General features: G+C 37.2%; 2 protein-coding genes across 2 annotated transcripts; both read right to left on the reverse strand.

The window, feature by feature from the left end:
* Positions 1-1,384: 1,384 nt before the first annotated feature.
* On the reverse strand, positions 1,385-2,236 carry LOC113304969 (protein AUXIN RESPONSE 4-like; the record flags this gene model as incomplete). Its single annotated transcript, XM_026554087.1, has 1 exon — positions 1,385-2,236. A coding segment is annotated over one exon (852 nt), but the record flags the coding sequence as incomplete, so codon positions are not given.
* A 13,690-nt stretch (positions 2,237-15,926) lies between these two features.
* LOC113304350 (protein AUXIN RESPONSE 4-like) lies at positions 15,927-18,122 on the reverse strand. The gene has a single exon (XM_026553436.1). The coding sequence runs from the start codon at positions 17,885-17,887 to the stop codon at positions 16,412-16,414; it is 1,476 nt and encodes a 491-aa protein (XP_026409221.1). The 5' UTR covers positions 17,888-18,122; the 3' UTR covers positions 15,927-16,411.
* Positions 18,123-20,452: the final 2,330 nt, after the last annotated feature.

The following is a 20,452-nucleotide window of genomic DNA, read 5'->3' on the forward strand; positions in this document are numbered from 1 at the left end:
AGAAAACAGGAAGTCGAATAGATCAATACTACACAATTTAATTGTGCAGTCACTTGTGATACTGATAAAAGGTTATTAGAAAGAGAAGGAATCAACAAAGTATGTTATAAAGTCAAGGAAGAATTCAAATCCACTCTCCCAACGGCAGTAACCGAACATGAAACGCCATTGGCATTATAAACCGTTGAGCATTCAGGTGCACATACATCTTTTAAAATAGATGCTTCAAATTCATATGATTAGTGGCACCGGAATCAAGTACCCAACCATGATCTTTTTCAGAATTTGTAGTAAGTAAAGCTATATCAAATTCACTTGATTGCTGAAAAATGTTCGGATTGACCAAAGAATGAGATTCAACAACTGAAGAATGAGTATCGGTTGTTCTCGTAACCATTGAAGTACATGCATCTGCCCCTCTTTGATGGATCTTTATTTGTATTTTATAGGCGTCCCACCAATCGGGATACCCAATTTTCTTGAAACATTTATCCACGAAATGTGAATTGCCTCCACAATAAACACAATGTCTATCGACCGTCAAAGAAATAATAATATAATACACGTTTGTATGTTGCAAGCAGCTTGCCAAAAGTTTGCAAACGGTTTGCAAAGGAGAAAAAATGGTTTCGTTAAAAATTTGCCGAAACAGGAAAGATGGCAATCAAAAAGTTACTAAAGAACTCAAATCACAAAACATATAACAGAGAAAAGGTATTCGCGTTCTTAATGAAGAACTCAATCATAAAACGGGTGAATTAAATTTCGGTTGATACCAACTTAATTAGCCAAAAAATTAATAGCTAAGATCCAAAGACAAAGTAGTAAGGATCACAATCTTAATAGTTAAGATTGATCACAGTCAATCAGCAAGGTAGCAAAGTAGTTTCAACAAATACCACTATTCCAAAAAACAACCAGTAACAATCAGATATTGAATCAAGTAACAATCAAAGAATCAACAAATGATTCATCGATACAGTAGAGTAAATGAGATCCAACAAAGGGTTCGAACACAAATTTACTTACACATCACAGAAGAAGAAAAAATACCACTTACTTGGTAGTCGGAATAAAAACAACTAGAAGAAGAACCTTAAGCAAGCGGAAGAAAGATCAAAAGAAGCACTCACTGTTATTAAGAAGCACTCAACTCACCATGGAGCTCTGATACCATGTCAAGAGACTCAAGGTTCATCGACAATAAAAATGTTGAATAGTTTATTCACCTTCAAGAGGAGGTATTTATCAAGGTTACAAGAAGAGAAGGAAGTAAATGAAACACGTCTATTTACACATAACGTGTTGTCAGGATGTGAAGAAAGTAAGTCAAAGAATTACACTTACACTATTACGACCACTAACCGTATTCACAATTGATTGTTCAACAGTCTTCTTCCATGAAATCAGCCCAATCTCCTAAATCAAAACCACCAATGCTGCAATCCAGACCATCTCTAACTTTCTTAACTCCAAGAACACCTCTTCTACCATCCCTACCTGTCAAGAGCACCCTGTGAGCCTCTGCAACAGTCCTGTTAACTGATCCAGAACAACAATTTCTAAGCAATCCCAGGTACGCAGATGAAAATCCCAACACTAGATCTCTGACAACCAGCATTTCTAACATCCGTAACGGCAAAGCTGTAGACGCCGGAGTAGAATCGATCAATGTTATACTTCTGACCACCTCTAGATTCCACGATACCCAACTACCACACATCACCAAAGCGAAATCATGTAAAACTATATGAACAGGAGAAGAAAGATCTATGTCCATTGGCTTAAGAATCTTAGCCAGACTCCTAGTTTTTTGAGTTGTTTCATCCTCGTAACTAGGAATTCCAACCAGCTGATCAAACCAACCCTTTTCTCTTAAATCACTGTAAACATCATGAAACCAACCGGAAATTCCACCCAATCTCTCATATTCTACTACAAATTCAGATTTATCAGAGAACCCTGAACCAGGTAAATCAATTCCAACAGCATGAATTCCATTGGAGCCCAATGATTTAATGACATTACGAAACGAATAAGAATTAGCACCGAACACATGAATCAACAATACAGTTTCTTCTCCTTCATTTCTTGGACTGTCACTTTCCATTGCAAACACTTGAAATGGAAATGAATTGAATGGGCTTTTTTGTACTTTAATCATTCTACCACTTGAATAGCGATGTTTTAGATCAGTAGGTAAGCTTAGAAACCATGATTCATCATCTTGTGGAGTTCAAATGTGAAGTATGCCCAGAACTTGAATGCATTTGTCCGTCGACTATGTTGTGAAAGGCGCCCTAGGTGCTCAAGGGGCGCCTAAGCAATATAGCGCCCTAGGCGCAAAGATGTGATACAGGTTATTGATTTGTTTTGGTAGGGTTTGATTTGTTTCTTTTAGTTCGGTAGTTTGCAAGTCTATAAGATAAGTCAAAAGGAGTTATCTTACAAGTATAGTTGTTAGGATAAACTTGACATGTATGTGAAGTTATGGTCAGTCAAGGGTTAGCTAGAACTATAAGTAGTATGTGAAGTTATGGTCAGTCAAGGGTTAGCTAGAACTATAAGTATCTAGTTCCTCTGCTTGCGAAATATTATTAACCAGTTGGTTGTTATTTGGGTTAAACTCCATTGTTACTTTTTTTTATTCTTGGATTAGAGTTTGCTCCTGGATTGGAGTGTTTTGTCGGTTACTTTAAGAAATGGAATTTCCTTGTTTTCAAATCGCTTCCGTGTGCCATATCAAGATGTTTTCTATTTTTTGAAAATTTCCACGGCCGCCTAGGCGCTAGGCATTAGGGTAGACATATAAGGATGAACTTGGTCGTCATGTATCCAGAATGATCTTGGTACTGACCAATTAGAAACCACACACAGATAGTCCTAGACATGCTTTGTTGCCATATCGAGAAAACTAGACATAAACACATGAAACTTCAAATTTGGCTACCCATACACGCTTATCAGGTGATGCTGAAACAATTGAAAAAACTACTTTCCGCAATATTTCCTGCATATACTCAATGGATTCATAACATAAATTATATTTACGAAAGTCTGCATCACATTCTTCATTAAAATTAGTTTATTGTTCAAGGAAACTAGAAAGTGCGCAGTTGATAGAAACTCCGCTTAACACCCAGCAGCTTACAAATCAAGTAAGAGACGCGATCTATGAGACACAAGCAAAACACACACAAGATTCCCATATACTAGTGATTAGTCATTGCAAAATGCATTTCAATGAGCATCAATTTTAAAATGCTTCAAAATTCAATAAAAATTACCAGGTTATACTTATGCTGCATTTATGGACTTTCCTCCCGATTGCCGCTTCTTCTGGTAATGCCTGTTCTCTTCTTCTCACACATGATATTGTATTTTACCTTATTCCACCGTTTTCGTATCTTCTTCTCCTAATGCTTTCAGTGAAATTAAGGTATTCATATGAGGAATCGCTTGGAGAACATAATGAGGAAAGTTCACAAGCGTTTCTATACAAGAAGATTTTATGTCATAGGAATATAAATTGTTTAAATTATAACATAGAACTTCTCCGCTCTTCATCAAGGAAAGTGGTCTCACATCGTAAAATTTCCCACCCGAAGTCATTGACAGAAATTTTTTCTCATGTTCCATCAGGTTCTGGCTTCCTTTTTTCCTTAGCAACCACGTAGTATTCTTCATCACTGACAGAAATACTAGAACACCATAAAACTCTACCCAAAACCCCAAGTTCAAAAGACCTACCACTAGATAGACAAGGCAGAGCAGGAATTTCACAAAACCTTTCATCAGCCAAATTAAAGCAAACTATTTTCCCTGTCGATGTAATCCAATATAAAGAGTTATTGAAAGAACCAACAGAATAACTTAATCCGCAGTCTCCTATGTTTCTCCATCGACTTCCACTACCTAGAGTGTATACCTCAACACAATCCAAATCGGGTTTCCTCCTCAACTGAACGATTCTAACAACCTTGTACTCATTGGTTTCACGGAGATAACCGAATCCGTCGTAGAGATTATAAGTTTCAGGATTCCTGTACCTATTATACTTGGGAAGTATAACATACTCTCTCGTAATGGGATATTCAGGGTTTATGTTCTGGATAAGCTTTCCTACAAAGCTATGTGCCGAGGAAATCAAAATTCACTCGAAGATAATGGTAATGACTATTTCCTTCGTTTGTTATCCAACTCTTTCTTCCAAGATGTGAAAATAGATACCCTAGATGACGTTGAAACGTTCAAAATACATGATTCAGTACATGACCTTGCACAAGCGTTGTTGGCAGTCATGAAGCCACAATTCTCAAGGCAAGTGAAATGCAGAATGACGTATCTCAAATTCTTCGTCTACATTTAGATATAAAAGGTGGAGTATCAAAATCAGTTTCTGATGTTTTGATTAATGCAAAAAAATGCGCACAATTTTTTGCCAGGATACTGACTTTTTCAATCAGATCTGCCCAATTAGCAACAAACGTTTACGTGTTATATCTCCACTTGGCAAGGGTAATCTGAAAACTCATCAAGTGTTTTCAGATACGATGGATATCTCCACTTTGCAATTTCTTTGGACGGATACGATGGATTCCGTCAAGTGTTTGGGTAAAGATTTGTGTTACCAAGAAAAAGAAGAAAGCAAAGGTTCTTCAAAAGCTACAACAACATCAGCATTCCTTCGCTAATTGAGTTAACAGTTATTGATATGAAACAATTAGAAATGTGGCTTTCTCCTCCATCACCTTACAACTCCTTCCCGGTCCTTGAGAAACTAACTATACAAAGCTGCAATATATTGACATATGTACCGATTTACGATTATGGACTTCTTTCCGGGAATTATATATCAGCGATTGCTATAGTATGGTAGCATCAACGCCGTATAATATCAGAAGTAATTCTCTCTCTCTCTTTCTGTCTACTTTATTTTTATTTTTTCAATGGAAACATCGTGCTGGGCATGGGTCTAAGACTCTAAATTCTTTTCTAAATAATGTGTAGGATTCAACTGGGACTCATAGCGATTCTTACATACATGATGATGCGGCCTAATCTGAATCCATGATTTTCTACATAGGTTTACAGTATACTTGCACCTGTTAACTGATTTTTTGGTTTTGAGGGTTTTTGCAGGCTGAAAATCTACTGACGGTGAATACAGACCCATGCATGGTATACAAGTTTCTTTAGTTCATAGAATTGCTAGCTTAATTAATTAATTATGTCGATAATCAGTTTCTGTTTGCTTGGTTCTGACGAAGGAAATTTTGGTGTTTGTGTTACTTTTATGATGCATAAAGTTCATAGTGTTCAAGACAACTGGTGCTACGACAACTACTACTGCTACTATTTCACCTCAGCGGCTCAGCCTATAACACAGATACTGTGTTCATCTGATAGGCAAGTCACACTAGGCATTAGAGCTTTTGACTAGGGATAGGCAAACATCCACTAAATGCACCTGCTGGTTTGATGGCGAGTGTCTTCAGTACATTCTATGATTTATTCCAAATTCCAAATTGTTGTCAGGTTTCTTTCGTTGAGCACAGGTCAAATGCTGAAATTCCTCTTGTACTGTTGCTTAGTGTGTCCATGGAAAGCCCGGAGATAAAGTAAACCCAGACTTTCCTAGAGAAAGTATAGGACAGCAAACCATGATCAGCGGTCTCCTCATTGGTGATCTATATCTCTTTCAACCAATCAAGTCCCTTGAATTGCACAGCATTACTAACCAAATTTGAATCCAACATAAAAGTTTGTGGTGCAGTTAACTCTGGAGTCTGGTGGAACATCGTAGTTTGCAAGGTACACGAAACTTGAATTGCGAGAAAGTCATCAACGTAGTTTTATTCAAGATTTGATAAGACAGCCTGCTTAAGAGATTTCTTGAGGTGATTAACTTAATCGGTCTACCCGTGTATCTATTCAACCTATTGTTTTTGTATGCATTTGTTTTCCTCCCAATGAACAGACTTAGAAAATTAAATTGACAGATCTAGTAATCTCAAAATGTCAGCATTATACAAAGACATATAAAGATAAACTTGCTCATTATGTATCCAAAAGGATCTTGGGACTGACCAATTAGAAACCAGCATACAGATAGTGTAAAACATGCTTTGTTGCCATATCGAAGAACTAGACATAATCACGAGCAACTTGAAATTTGGCTACCTATACACGTCTATCAAGTGATGCTAACAAGACTGCACACATAGACTCCCTAAACAATTGAAAACGCTACTTCCCGCATATACTTATTGGATTTTTAATACGAATTACTTTTACGAAAGTCTGCATCATATTCTTCATTATAATAAGTTTATTGTTTCAGGAACCAACAAAATTCCTAATTGAAACGTAATTAACACCAGCTTTCAAATTAAGCAAGAGACAGGAACTGTGTACTAAAACGCTTGAAGTTTTAACAAAAATTACCAGGTTATACTTATGCATATATGAACCTTCCTGCCTATTGCTGCTTCGTCTGCTAACGCCTCTTCTTTTGATATTGCACTTTATCTTATTCCATTGTTTTTGTATCTTCCTCTCTTAATGCTTTCAGTGAAATTAAGGTATTCATGTGAGGAATTGTTTGGTAAACATATTGAGGAAAGTTCACGAGCGTTTTAGAACAAAATGATTTCATGTCATAGGAATAGAGATTAGCTGAATTATAACATAGAACTTCACCACTCTTCATCAAGGAAAGTGGTTTCAAATCGTCAAACTCCTTGTCCGCAACCAATGACAGGTAATCCTCCTGCTCCATCGTGTTCTGATTTACGTTTTTCTTTAACAGACACGTGACAGTCTTTCTTTTGTACACATCATAAATACAAGAACACCATAAAAATCCACCCAAAACCGCAATTCTAAAATATATATCACTAGATATACTAGGCAGGGCAGGTATTTCACAAAACTTTTCATCAGCCAAATTAAAACATGCTATATTTCCTCTATATGTAATCCAATATAGAGAGTCGCTTCCAAAGACTCCAATACTATTACTGAAAGAACCCATAGAAGAAATTAATCCGCAATCTGCTACTTCTCTCCAACCATTGCCACTACCAAGGGTGTACACCTTCACGCAGTCAAAATTGGGTGTCCCCCTCAACTGACCGATTGTAACAACCTAGTACTCATTGGTTTCACGAAGATAACCGAATCCATCGTAGAGATGATAAGTTCTAGGATTCCTGTACCTATTATACTTCGGAATGGGATTACAGATGTAAGGAGGTTTATAATCATACAATTCACTATCATGACAAGCATTGAGACAAATCAAACCATTGCATGAACCAATAATAGTATAATTCTTCTCAAACGGAGGGTTTATGTTGATCCTTTTAATACTATGCTCATGATGGTTCTCATTATAATCAAGGTAGCTTAACTGTTGAAATTCTTTGCATAAAAAAGTTCACTTACCAGGATTAGGGAGATGAGGTAAGTGCATCCGAGAGAAGCAAGGAAAGTGTACAAGATTTCTCCAGGGTTTGCATACCAATTTAGACCCTAATACTGATTCAGTTGGTAACCTGGTCAGTATTTCTAATATGATGTCTAGTGGGAGAATGTTAAACTTCCCCATCAAAATCTCTCGCAGAGGATCGGAGATGCTATAAGAGACACGTACAGGAATTTAGGGTTGCATAGTTACGGATACGGATTTAGGTATTGGTTTTCAAGATGAACGGATTAATTATGTACTGGACTCTAGCTTGTAGATCTAGTAATGGGCTAATTGTGGAGGGTTCTGATTCTTCACTTTCTACGGCAACAATGGAGGGTCCTGAATGGAGCGTGAATGGGATTCACTTGTTGCGTGAATCTGCGTCTTGGATATGAGTTTGTGGCTGTGCTTGAAAATTTTGGATTGGCACTACCAGGAAAGTTGGGACCAACAATAATAATCCTTATCATATCCAACTTGGTTTTTTTTTTTTTTTTTTGAAGCTGGAAATTTCATTGATTAAGAGACGTGTGTTACATGATGTGCATCTTTTTGAAATTGAGATACAATCTTATCAGATATTGAAGAAATCCAAACATTACTTAAATAAGAAACTCTAGCTAACTTCGCTAAAATATCAGCAACTCTATTTTGTTCTTTTGGCACATAATTTACTGTCAGATGGTTTTATTCTTAAACATACTCTTTATATCTAAAATCAAATTTTGAATCCTCAGACTAATTGTGAGTCAAGCTCGAATACCAACCTGTCAAGTTTCATATCTTCTGTCCATTGTAAAGCTTCCCATAAACCCCTGCATTCCACCTGTTCTGGACTCAACGCCTTGTCTAAGAAGATGCATTTGGATCCCCTGTGCGTCCCTGCAAAATCGCGAAGAATTAGACCTAGGCCACCTAATTTAGTAGTATAGTTAAAAGAACCATCAACATTTATTTTATAAGTGCCTATACTAGGTGGTTTCCAGTGCGAATTCATCATGTTTTGCCTGACAGGATTTGAAGCAATACTGATTCTTCTTGGTTTCAAGAGTTCTATTTCTAACTTGCTCTTCATGATAACTGAATCTTGAGTTATCTTCCTTCCTTTGAAGACATTATCACATCTTGCATTCCAAATGCACCATGCTGTAGTGGCTATTCTGCACAGTTGATCTTCTTGAATCTGATTAGCTTTTAGCTTGTCAAACCAGTCACAGAACCAATCCACCAAATTTGCATCATCTTGAATATAAATACCTAACACTGCAAACCATACTGCTTTTGAGAGATTGCAATGGAGGATATTGTGAGAAGAAGTCTCTAATGAGTATAGAGGACAACTATAGTCACCATTTTGTATGACATAGATCAGCTTATCTCTTGTTTGTAGGATATATTTCAAACACTTCCAAGTGAATTGAGCAATCCTAGGTAGAATAGGTAACTTCCATAATTTCTTGAAGATAAACTGCATTCTTTGTCCAACAGACTGATCTGTATTCTGCTCTTCAAACATTTTCCTATATGCAGATTTTACTGAGAAAACTCCACTTCTTTCTAGAGTTCAGACCATTCTATCTGGTTGATTTATATGAATTGAAGTATTCAGAATTAATCTTGCCACTGAAGGTTCAAAGAGAGAAAAGATGAGAGTCTGTTTCCATCCTCCATAATCTGAGAAAAGCTGATACTCATAATTGTAGTCTTGATAATTACTTCATCTTTGTTTAGGATAAGAAGGAGTACATAAATCTGGTATCCATTTGTAGCTCCATATTAAGATGGTTTGTCCATTACCAAATACACCGGAAAGTGTTGTTTTTGATGAAGGGAAGTTCAGAACTAATGCTCTTCCAGGACCATGTAGATCTGGAGATCTCTTTAGTGTCAAATATCCTTCCATCTGAGAAGTATTTAGCTTTAAAAGATTGTGCACATATAGAGGTGTTGTCTGTGCATAGCCTCCATGCAGATTTTGCCAGTAAAGCTCTAGTAAACAACTTGAGATCCTTGAAACCAAAACCTACCTCTTCCTTTGGCTTGTTAACATTTTTCCAAGATATTGGTGGCCTACCTTTATTAGTCTTTTTCTTCCTCCAAAATTTTTGCTGAATAACATCTTCTTAATAGTAACACCTGGCAGTTTGAAAGTTAACATATGATAGACTGGGATGGCATTTGTAACATTTCTCACCATTACAGACCTTCCTGCTTCTGACATATTTATTGAACACCATCTTGTCATTCTATTTTCTATTTTCTCTGCAAGATTAGAGAAAGGAATTTTTTTTGTTCCTTCCCACAAAGAATGGAAAACCAAGATACTTTTCATCACTGATGTTGAGTTCTCTGACTTGAAGTATACCACAGTTGACAACAATAATGACTTGTATTCTTGCTGAAGTAAACTGCAGATTTGTGAAAATTTATCATTTGCCCTGAGCACACACTGAATTCCTCAATAACTTGTAACAACTTATTAGTCTGAGACTGATTTGCCTTTCAAAAAAGAAAACAGTCATCAACAAACAACAAGTGATTTATCTTTGGTGCTGATCTTGATATTTTCATTCCTGTAAGTTGATGTTTTTGTTCATGATAATTCAACTGTCTTGAGAAAGCTTCCATGACTAAGATGAAAAGATATGGAGAAAATGGATCTCCTTGTCTTATTCTTCTTGTAGGATGAAAAGGAGATGAAGGGGATCCATTGATCATGATTTCCACAGAAGTAGTACTAATACATTGCAACACAAGATGACAAAACTTCTCACAAAATTCAAATTTCCTTAGAACTTCCATAAGGAAACTCCATTCCATTCTATCAAAATTTTTAGACATGTCCATTTTGAGTGCAAGATGGCCAGTTCTTCCTTTCTTTTTCTTCATTGCTTTAACCAATTCTTGAACCAAACATATATTCTCAGAGATGAGTCTCCCTGGCACATAGGATGATTGCGTAGGAGATATGATATCCACCATATGTTTCTTGAGTCTGAGAGCTATAATCTTAGATATTAATTTATAAGTTGTATTACACAAGGCTATGGGCCTAAAGTCTTCTGGTTTATGAGCTCCATGAAGTTTTGGAATTATAGAGATTCTAGTATTGTTGATCTTCTTAAGGAGGTAACCTGATCTGAAAAAAGACTTCACCATGTTGAAAACATCACTTCCAACTAGGTGCCACTGCGATTGATAAAAGCAGGTGAAAAACCATCTGGGCCTGGAGAGCCCATAGTTGCATTGACATAAGAGCCTTATAAATTTCATCATCTTCTGGAATTTTAATAAGGTCTTCATTGTTTTGGTCTGAGATACATTGAGGAATGAACTGAAGGAATTGACTTGGATCAGCTGGTTGAGTAGATGTACTTATCTTCTTAAAATGAGAAACTAGAAGTTCTTCTTTAGGGTTTCTGTCTTGACACCAAGCACCATCTGGAGACTGAAGAGAATCAATCTTGTTTCTAACTCTTCTATAATTTGCTCTTATATGGAAGTATCTTGAATTTATGTCCATGTCATTATAAAAATGGTCACTTGACTTTTGCATATTAGAGTTGGCTTGAATCTCATTGAGGCTGTCTATTTCTTTATCCAACTTTATTACTTCATCAGTGTTGTTTCCATGAACATCTTGACCTTGCAGATTTGTAAGATCTTCTTGTAGTTGAGAGATTCTTGACTGAATATGACCAAAAGTATCTTTCCTCCATTTTGAAAGGAAGTATCTTGTATTAGAGAGCATGTCAGATAAAAGATAAGCTGCAGAACCTGAGAGGTTAGTTTTCCAAGCATTCATGATTTCATTTTTACAAGCATCATTTTGTAACCAATGCTCAAAGAATTTCCAGCATTTACCAGTAGTACTAGACTTATTATAAAGAGTCAAAAGAATGGGAACATGGTCATATCCCTTCTGAGGGAGATGGGCAAGTCTAGATTCAGGGTAATTTAGGAACCAAATACTATTAACTAGATCACGATCTAGTCTAGATTTATTTTTTCCTATACTATGATTATTACTAGTCCAAGTGAAAGGGTTTCCATTAAAACCCAAATCATTTAGGTCGGAGTTCTTGATATAATCTAAGACTTCAGTGGCTGTAGGTTCAGTATTTGTGTTTCTTTCAAATGAATTGATAGTAATATTCAAATCTCCTATGAGAACCAAGGGTATATTAACAGAAGTACTAAGGTCTTTAATATATTTCCATTGACTAGGTTGATCATTTTTGTAAGAGGTTCCATAAACACATGAAAGAAACCATTCGCCTCTGCTAGGGTCATTTTTTACTAGAGCATGGAACACTTAAAGAATTAAGGATTTTTAGAGAGAAACCATCCTTACAAAGAAGGATAATACCCCCAGCTTGGCCAATAGAAGGAACAAAATATTTATTTGGCATTTTAAGAAAACTAGTTAGATTGATAATTCTCTCATCATTTATTTTTGTCTCACATAAAAAAGTTATATCAGGTGAGTGAATATTGTTTATATGGAGCAGGTGATCTCTAATATCTTTACCAAGAGTACTTGACAGTTTCAGCTTATGATTTTCATGATAGGGATAAAGAAATAAGAGCTTAACTTGATACTCAAGATATTAGAAAGGTTTTGTACGGAAATGATATAAATAGACCTATACCTAGACCAGTAATAAATGTTATAAGAGAGAGAGCTATTGAAAATAACAACTAAATTGATGTTGTAGGAAGTAAAGAAATTAAGATTAGGAAGTGTTACCAGATTGTTAGGGGCCTCATTCATCTCATGGGGGTTCTCTCCTGCTCCTATTTCTCCTTCCTCAATGAGATCATTCTCCATATCGTCTCCACCATTGGAATTTTGCAGTTTCCCAGTATTGCTTTCCACGATGTCTTCATCCAGGTCTTCAGTTCTAGATCTCTTGCTGGTTCTTATTTCTCCCTCCTCAATTGGATCATCCTCTTTAGCTTCTTCTTCAATTTTCTTGTGAATGGCTTCACAGATTCTTTCCAGCAGTAAATCAATATCATCATAGATTTCTACTTCATAAGCAGTAGCTAGGTCATGGAGATCGTTGATATATTGGTCTTGAGTGAAACCCCTAATCATCAGATCATGTTCAACATTGCGACACTCCTCTTCATTGTGATCAATGACATAACATTTGGGACAAAGGGAATGTGGTTGCTTCTCCTAGTGAAATCTGATCCATGTGACTCCTCCAGCTACAGTGTTCCACCATCCTCCTCTATGAAGTGGTTTCGTAAGATCAATTTTGATCCTAGCATTAATGGTGGTACCAAAAGTAGGCTTACAGTTCTCAGGCCATGTAGAGAATTTTTCTCCTAATTCTATAATAGCCTCATTTACTACTTCGATAGAGTGATGTTCAGGTAAGAGGTTTTTGAACTGTAAATCCCATTCTTGGAATTTAAAGACTAAGTTTTGTACCGGGATAGCAGGATCATATTTCTGAAGGTTTAAATGGCACTTGTTGACATTCCATGGACCTTTTTTGAGTATGTCATTCATAACTTCAACTGTGACAAACTTGAACAGGAAGATATTCCTATCAATTGCTTGAACTTCCTTGATTCTGAAACGATTCCATAAAAGAATAACTCCCTTTCTGACTGCATCAGTTTCAATGGGATCTTTTGAGAAAACCTTACCAACCGGAGTGGTACCCCAAACATCTGTAGCTTTGGTGATAGCTGACTTGGTACCAACAGCTCTCCTCAAGTTTCTTGCTCCAATATCCCTTATTTGTGTGTTTTGCATTTTCCCAGTGATAGCAGAGATTTGAGAGTTAGAAGGAGAAGCCATATTCCTTTGTTTTTTAGTGCTAGGGTTTTGTGATGAGATGGTAAACAGATTTTCTCCGAGATATATAGAGCTATTGTTTCCTTAGATAAGATGTGAAGATTTTCCTAGTATAAGTGGAATATTGTATAGGTGTTTGAGAATTAAAGTTGAATGGAGCAATTTCCGGCTTTTGACTAGATAACCAACAATTACGCATATCCAAAGGCGGAAAGTTTGATAAGTTAAAATCTGAGTTTCCTGTATCTTCTTCTCCTAATGCTTTTAGTGAAACTAAGGTATTCATATGAGGAATGATATGGAAAAGATATTGAGGAAAGTCCACAAGCCTTTTGGAACAAGAAGATTTTATGTCATAAGAATAGAGATTAAATGAATTATAACATAAAACTTCACCACTCTTCATAAAGGCAAGTAGTTTCACATCGCAAATCTTCGTACCTTTCAATGATAGGTATTCCTTCTGTTCCATCATGTTCTGACTTCTGCTTTTCTTTAGGAACCAGATGTCAGTCTTTCTTATGCACCCATCATCTTTGAAATAAGTTTGAGAACACCATAAAAGTCCATCCAAACTCCCAATTCCACAAAACATACCACTAGATAGAAAAGGAGCAGGAATTTCACAAAACCTTTCATCAGCCAAATTAAAGCAGGCTATCTTTCCTTCCCATGTAATCCAATATAGAGAGTCGCTTACAAAGACACCGTCACGACTATTGAAAGAACCCACGAAAGAGCTAAACCCCCAACCTCCTACGTTTCTCCAACCATTGCCACTACCAAGAGTGTATACCTTCCACACTGTTCAAATTGGGTTTCCCCCTCAACTGATCGATTCTAACAACCTTGTACTCATTGGTTTCACGAAGATAACCAAATCCGTCGTAGAGATGATAAGTTAGATTCCTGCACCTATTATCCTTCAGAAGTATAACATACTCTTCGTATAGGGATTACAGATGTACGCAGGTCCATAATCACTGTCTTGACAAGCATCGACACAAATCAAACCACTGCATGAGCCAATAACAGTATAATCCTTCCCAAACGGTGGGTTTAGGTTGATCCTTCTAATACTATGCTCATGATGATTCTCATTATACTCGAGGTAGTTTAACTGTTGATGAATATCTTCGCCTAAAAAAGTTAACTTACCAGTATTAGCCAGATGAGACAGGTACATTCGAGAGAAGCAGGGAAGGTCTACAAGATTTCTCCAGGGTTTACAAACCAATTACACTCTAATACCGATTCATTAGGTAACCTGGTCCGTATTTCTAAGATGATGTCTGATGGGAGAATGTTAAAGTTCCCCATCAAAAGGATTCATTGTAACTGGACTCTCTCTAATGGGCCAATTGTGGAGGGTTAACTTTCAGTTGGTAACTAAGGGCACTCCTATGGCAACTTTTAAGAAAATACCCGCAATATGCTTATTGCTTGGGGTACCAATTCCATACTAATGGATGTCTTGCCTTATATGGATACCCCTAATTAAGCAAATTGGTACCTCTCATTTGCAGCTTTATTTTGGAGGAGGATCTGAAGGGAAGTTGTATTTTGGTCTGCTGTTTTGGAGTTTTAATTTGTTTGGGTTCTTGTACCTATCTATTTGCGTTTACTTCTGGAGTTTACTTTTCTTAATTGATTTTTATTTTATTTCCGATGGAATTCATGTTACACAAAAGGCGTTGCTTTTCCTGCACCACGAGTTTGGTTGCACCCCTTGTTGAACAATGGAAAAGTCTGAACCCTGAATGAAGCGACAATGGATGCGGTTGCTGCGTGAATCTGCATCTTGATAGCGATGAAACTGTGTGGAAATGCAACTGAATGGAAGGAAGCTGAGAATGGAAAAGGAAGTTAAAAAACGAACGCAATCTCTTCACCTTCTCTTCCCCATAGACCAAACAACTACAAAAGGGAGAACAGTCCACAGTTTACTTGTCAGTTTTTTTTTTCAGTGAGCACAGGCCAATGCTGAAATTGCTCTTATACTGTTGCTTTGTCTGTCCATGGAAGACCCATTCTGGAGATAAAGTAATCCCAGACTTGCCTGGAGAAAGTGCAGTACAGCATACCATGATCCACCGTCTCCTCGCTGGTGCTGCAATACAACAGTCCACCTCAGCAATTTTACACCCTGTTTAGGAATATGCTTTTTCCAGAGAAATTTATAGTCAGATGTTGCGACATTTCCATTCTGGTGCACATTAGCCAATTGTATCCCTCCTTAGCAGTATAAGTTGAATTTGAGTTGTATGAAACGGAATCTGCCTCATTTGATAGCGCAGGAGCATCACCCAGTAGAGCTAATAAATTAGTGAACTTACCAATTTCCTCACTTGATCGCTGCATTCTGAGTTGGATATTCCATCTCCCTTGGTGAACGAGATCAGCCACCTTAGCATTCTTGTTTGTTGCAGCTTTGAATGCCTTCTTGGGAAGTTTCAGTTAGATAAATACATGACCAACAACCATTTCTATGTTTATGCTACTGTGTTATAGAGTTTCCACTGAATATCTACCACAATTGCATACAGTTGTAATAACTTTTTTTTGGCTTGATAGAAGGAAGATCATATTGAAGATGAAAAAAAATACAGGAGTGCACCAAGGCGCTCAAACAGCATAGAGAATGAACTCTCAGCTTCCCGACAGGAAACTCTCCCATTTAATGAAAACACAAACACTATGGACCTTAAAAGAAAGGCACAAACCAAAGAGACAAACAACAGTACTATGCAGATACAAACAGAGAAGAGAGCAAGCTCTCAACTACTCTACAACATACACTAAATACTAAAAAGTCAAGGAGGATAAAAAAAAATCTCTCCTTCCAGTTAATGATAAAAACATGAAGGGGAATCCCCCCGAAAAGGGTACAGAAGAGGCTTAAGAGAAAATATGCAGTTTAATCATATTGATAAGTGCATTGAAATTCTTAAGTTTACCTGTGAAGGTCCCCGATTTTTCTCCCACACCAAACATTCCACATCATGCTAGTGGGAAGTCTGGTCCAGATTTCCTTCCCCATCACTGATAAGCTGTTGGTTTTCAGTCATCTATAAGCTTTTTTCTCCAAATTACAAGATGGGTTTAGAAAGGAAACGAAATAATCAACTTTCTCGAAATCCTTGGCCGAGCCCGTAAGAATCCATAAGGTTTGGTTGATGAACATGACCATGACCATGACCGTGTCCGTGACCCATATGATGGTCATGGCTACCATGACCAGGCTGATGGTCACTGCCTTCAGCTTCGTCAAATTTCTTTTGAATACGCTTGGGTATAGGCTCCACCTCTACTTTCTTGACCGATTTTGGCAGTGACCCCACGAAGTTGGTGATAGTTTCGGCTATCTCATCTGCTGCATCTTCCTGAGGCCACCGACCACCTGAATGTGTGATGAAATTAGCTTGCGGAAGCTTACCAGCAACCCAGCTTCCTTCCTTAGTCCATTCCTCAGACCAACTACGAGACCAAAGCACCTGAATAGGCATACTCTTTATTCCTGTCAAACCAGCCCATCCCTCTAAGTCAAAGCTATAATTCATACCTTTCTCAACTCCAACAACAGCTCTTCTGCCGTCCCTTCCTGTCAATAGGACCCTATGAGCCTCTGCAACAGTACCATTAATTGATCTAGAACAACGAGATCTAAGAATTCCCTCGTACACAGACGAAAATCCCAACAGTACTTCTCTAACAACCGGCACTTCCAATACCCATAATGGCAAAGCAGTGGATGTCGGAGTAGAATCAATCAAAGTTAAACTTCTGACCAACTCTAAATTCTCTGATACCCAATTAGCACACATCCCCAAAGCCGAATCATGTAAAGCTAAATGAACAGGAGCAAGACCCATTGAATCAATCACTTGTCCAATAATTCTACCCATATCCTCAGAATTCAAATTCAATGGCTTAACACTCTTAGTCCTCGAAACCCTTGTTTTAGTTGTTTCATCCTCATAATAAGGCATTCCACCAGTTTCAACCAGCTGATCAAACCCCCAAAACAAACCCTTTTCTTTAATGTCACTATAAATATCATAAATTTTACCGAAAGCGCCCACCAATCTCTCTTCTTCTACTAATGAAGATTTATCAGAAAACCCTGAACCAGGTAAATCAATTCCAACAGCATGAATTCCATTCAAACCCAATGTTTTAATGACATTACGAAATGAATAAGAATTACAACCTAACCCATGAATTAACAATAAAGTTTCCCCTTTTCTTGAACCATCTTCAACTGCAAACACTTCAATTGGAGATGAATGTGGATTTGTTTGTACTTTAATAGTTCTACCTTTTGAATAGTGATGTCTTAGCTCACTGGGTAAGCTTAAAAACCATGATTTATCATCTTGTGGTGTTAAAGCAGAGAGAGTAACTATTATTAGAGTGAAAAGAGATATACCAAATGTGAAGTATGCCCAGAACTTGAATGCATTTGCTGTTGGTGAAGAACCCAAATCATGAGTAGCAGCAGCTGGATTTGGAGATGCAGAAGATGAATTAGTCTTTAATGGGGTTGTTTCTGTTTCTTTGATTTCTGATTCTCTCTCAGTTTCAGTGATAATCGCCATTGATAACTAGAAATTGAATCAAAAATAGGTTTTTTTTTTCTTCTAAGAACTTGTTCCTTTTAATTTAAGATGTCTCTTGAAGAATCTGATCCGTTCATTCAGATCTTCTTCTTCAGTCTTCTTCCTTGGAACACTAAATCCCACGAGTCTTGATATGAATCATCACAGATCTCTTTTCTCCCACTATTCGAAAAAAAAAAATTCAACTTTTTCTCTTTTTAATTTTCTTTTTACAGACAGAAGAACAGAGGACTAGAGGAGTGAGAAAGAAACATAGCAGGAAAAAGAGGAGAGTGTCCATCGACCATCTACCGATTGGGCTGTCTTAGGCCCATTGATGGCTAGCGTTGTTCTTGTGGTTAGCTATAACGGTCCCAACAGTGACGCATAATGATTGCGCGTTACAATGTTGCAGGCCAAGTCAGTGTTCAGCTGTAATGGCGCATTGCGAAGCCATAATACTGGTATACTGTATAGACTGTCAACTGCTAAGAATGGAAAAACCCTGCAGGGTTAGTGAAGCGCAAAGGTGGCACTATACTATAAAGACATTTGGCTAAGTAATGAAGCTTATTGGCCGACACAATGAAGCTTCATTGAGGGATTGACAAGACATGGCCAAAGTTGACAGATGAAACATGCGATGTTGGCATTGATACATATCCGTGGGATTGAGTTGGCCAAAACTCAAGGATGATGCAATAGTGAAGAATAGGCCAGGAGTTGGTCTATGGCATTAGTTCAAGACTGGACAAAGCTTGAACAGTGAAAACAAGCAAGCAACGCAAGACTGGCATTGTTATTATCAATCAAATTGTTTAAGTCAAGCAAATGACGCATGAGCAACTAGAATGATCTTAAGGAGTTGGCCTTAGTAATTGAGGCACAAGGATTGTCCGTGCTTTAGCTTAGAGCAGTAAGCATGCAGGGCCAAGGTGGATGAGCATTGGAATAAGGCATAATTTGGTAAAGCACAACAATTGTGCAATATGTCTCAAGTGACGGTTACAAGTTGATTACGAGCTTCACAAGCATGCCAATGACGCGACACAAAGGAAAACGGTTATAAAGTGAGTTTATAACCATGTGGGAGTATTCATAATCACCAAGAACAAGTGTGGCGTCAATTGGGTAGACATCACAAAAGTTAGCAGTTAAAAAGAATTGTAGGCGGTTATGAAAACTACATGATGGGACACATGGCTGTTCCATGGGTGTGCAACGGTTGTGCACAGTTTTGGCTAGTAAGTTTGTTGTATAAATAGTCCGATGGAGTGGGAAAATCAGTAAGCTTATATAGGAGAGAGTTTTGTAGACATGTAGTCTTATACTTGAGAGAATAAAGGCATCACCAAGAGGGTGATGGCATGTTTAGTCCATGTGATGGACTGTTTGATGTAATCTTCCTTTAGTGCAATAAAATGAGTTTGTTGCAGTATCCTTTGTGTTTATTGTGTTGCTGGTTAGTGTGAGAATTGTTGAAGTGCATGACAGAATCTCTTATGCTTATGGGGGCATGAAGAGTTAAAGAAAAAGAAGAAAAGACTTCTGTTGTGCAATGCCTTATGAGTGAAGGCATATGCGTACTTTGATGCAAGTATGCAAGGCTGAATGATTTTTGGTGAAGTTGATTCACTGAACCACAATCATTGTCGGTCATGTCCCATGAAAATTTTAAGCGATTAAATGGGCATGTGACATTAGCCTATATAGTGTTTCTGACTTCTGCTTCTCCATAAGTCAAAATCAGAAGAAAAATTATTTTGTTTCACAAAAAATTAACTTTTCGATTCTTAGAAGTCATTTTGAAATTTGACATCCAAATTAATATGCGGCTTAGCCAAGTATGGGAGAAAATATAACCATCATGGTGTTCGGCTATACAAAGCCGTAAATTGAGTTTTTGGCTAGTTAAAAGTTTGGCGAAGACGGAGTTTCTAACTAATATATTTACTTTACACATTAAAAAAAAAAGAAAAATTATTTATGTGTAACAATGGGCGCAATAAAATTGTTAGGAGAAAATTTAGTCTTGACTCTTGACTTTGCTATTACATGCTACACATGTATAGCATGTGATACTAAAGCCCGGACTATCTACAAGATATCGAAAAATATAAAACCATAGTTGTTGTTTGTTTTCGGTAGATTTTGCAGTTCAAGAAATTGTCCAAATAAATTGTACCATAATACGTGTTCCGATATATACATATTATAGTCCCACCCCCAGATATATCAAACTATGCTCGATTACGCCTTAATATGTCCAGCTGGTAAACTTTAAGTGTATTACTTATCAAATAAGCAGAGTTGTTGTTGTGGTAACAAAGTAAAACCCAGGTGTTGTGCATCTTGATACAGATAGGGACGAAACCTTCTCATGGCTGAGCTGGTTCCCAAACCCTGTTTTCTTCTTTTTATAACATGGGTGCAAAATATAAAAAAAACTAACAAACAACCTGCACAATAAATGAAGTTTGTGATGTAACCAATAAAATCAATTTTAGTGTCATCAGTTATGAATAATATTGAAAAACATTATATGTCGGAAATATTTTAGTTTTA

This window comes from Papaver somniferum, chromosome 8, assembly GCF_003573695.1.
Source record: "Papaver somniferum cultivar HN1 chromosome 8, ASM357369v1, whole genome shotgun sequence".
Taxonomy (NCBI): Eukaryota; Viridiplantae; Streptophyta; class Magnoliopsida; order Ranunculales; family Papaveraceae; genus Papaver; species Papaver somniferum.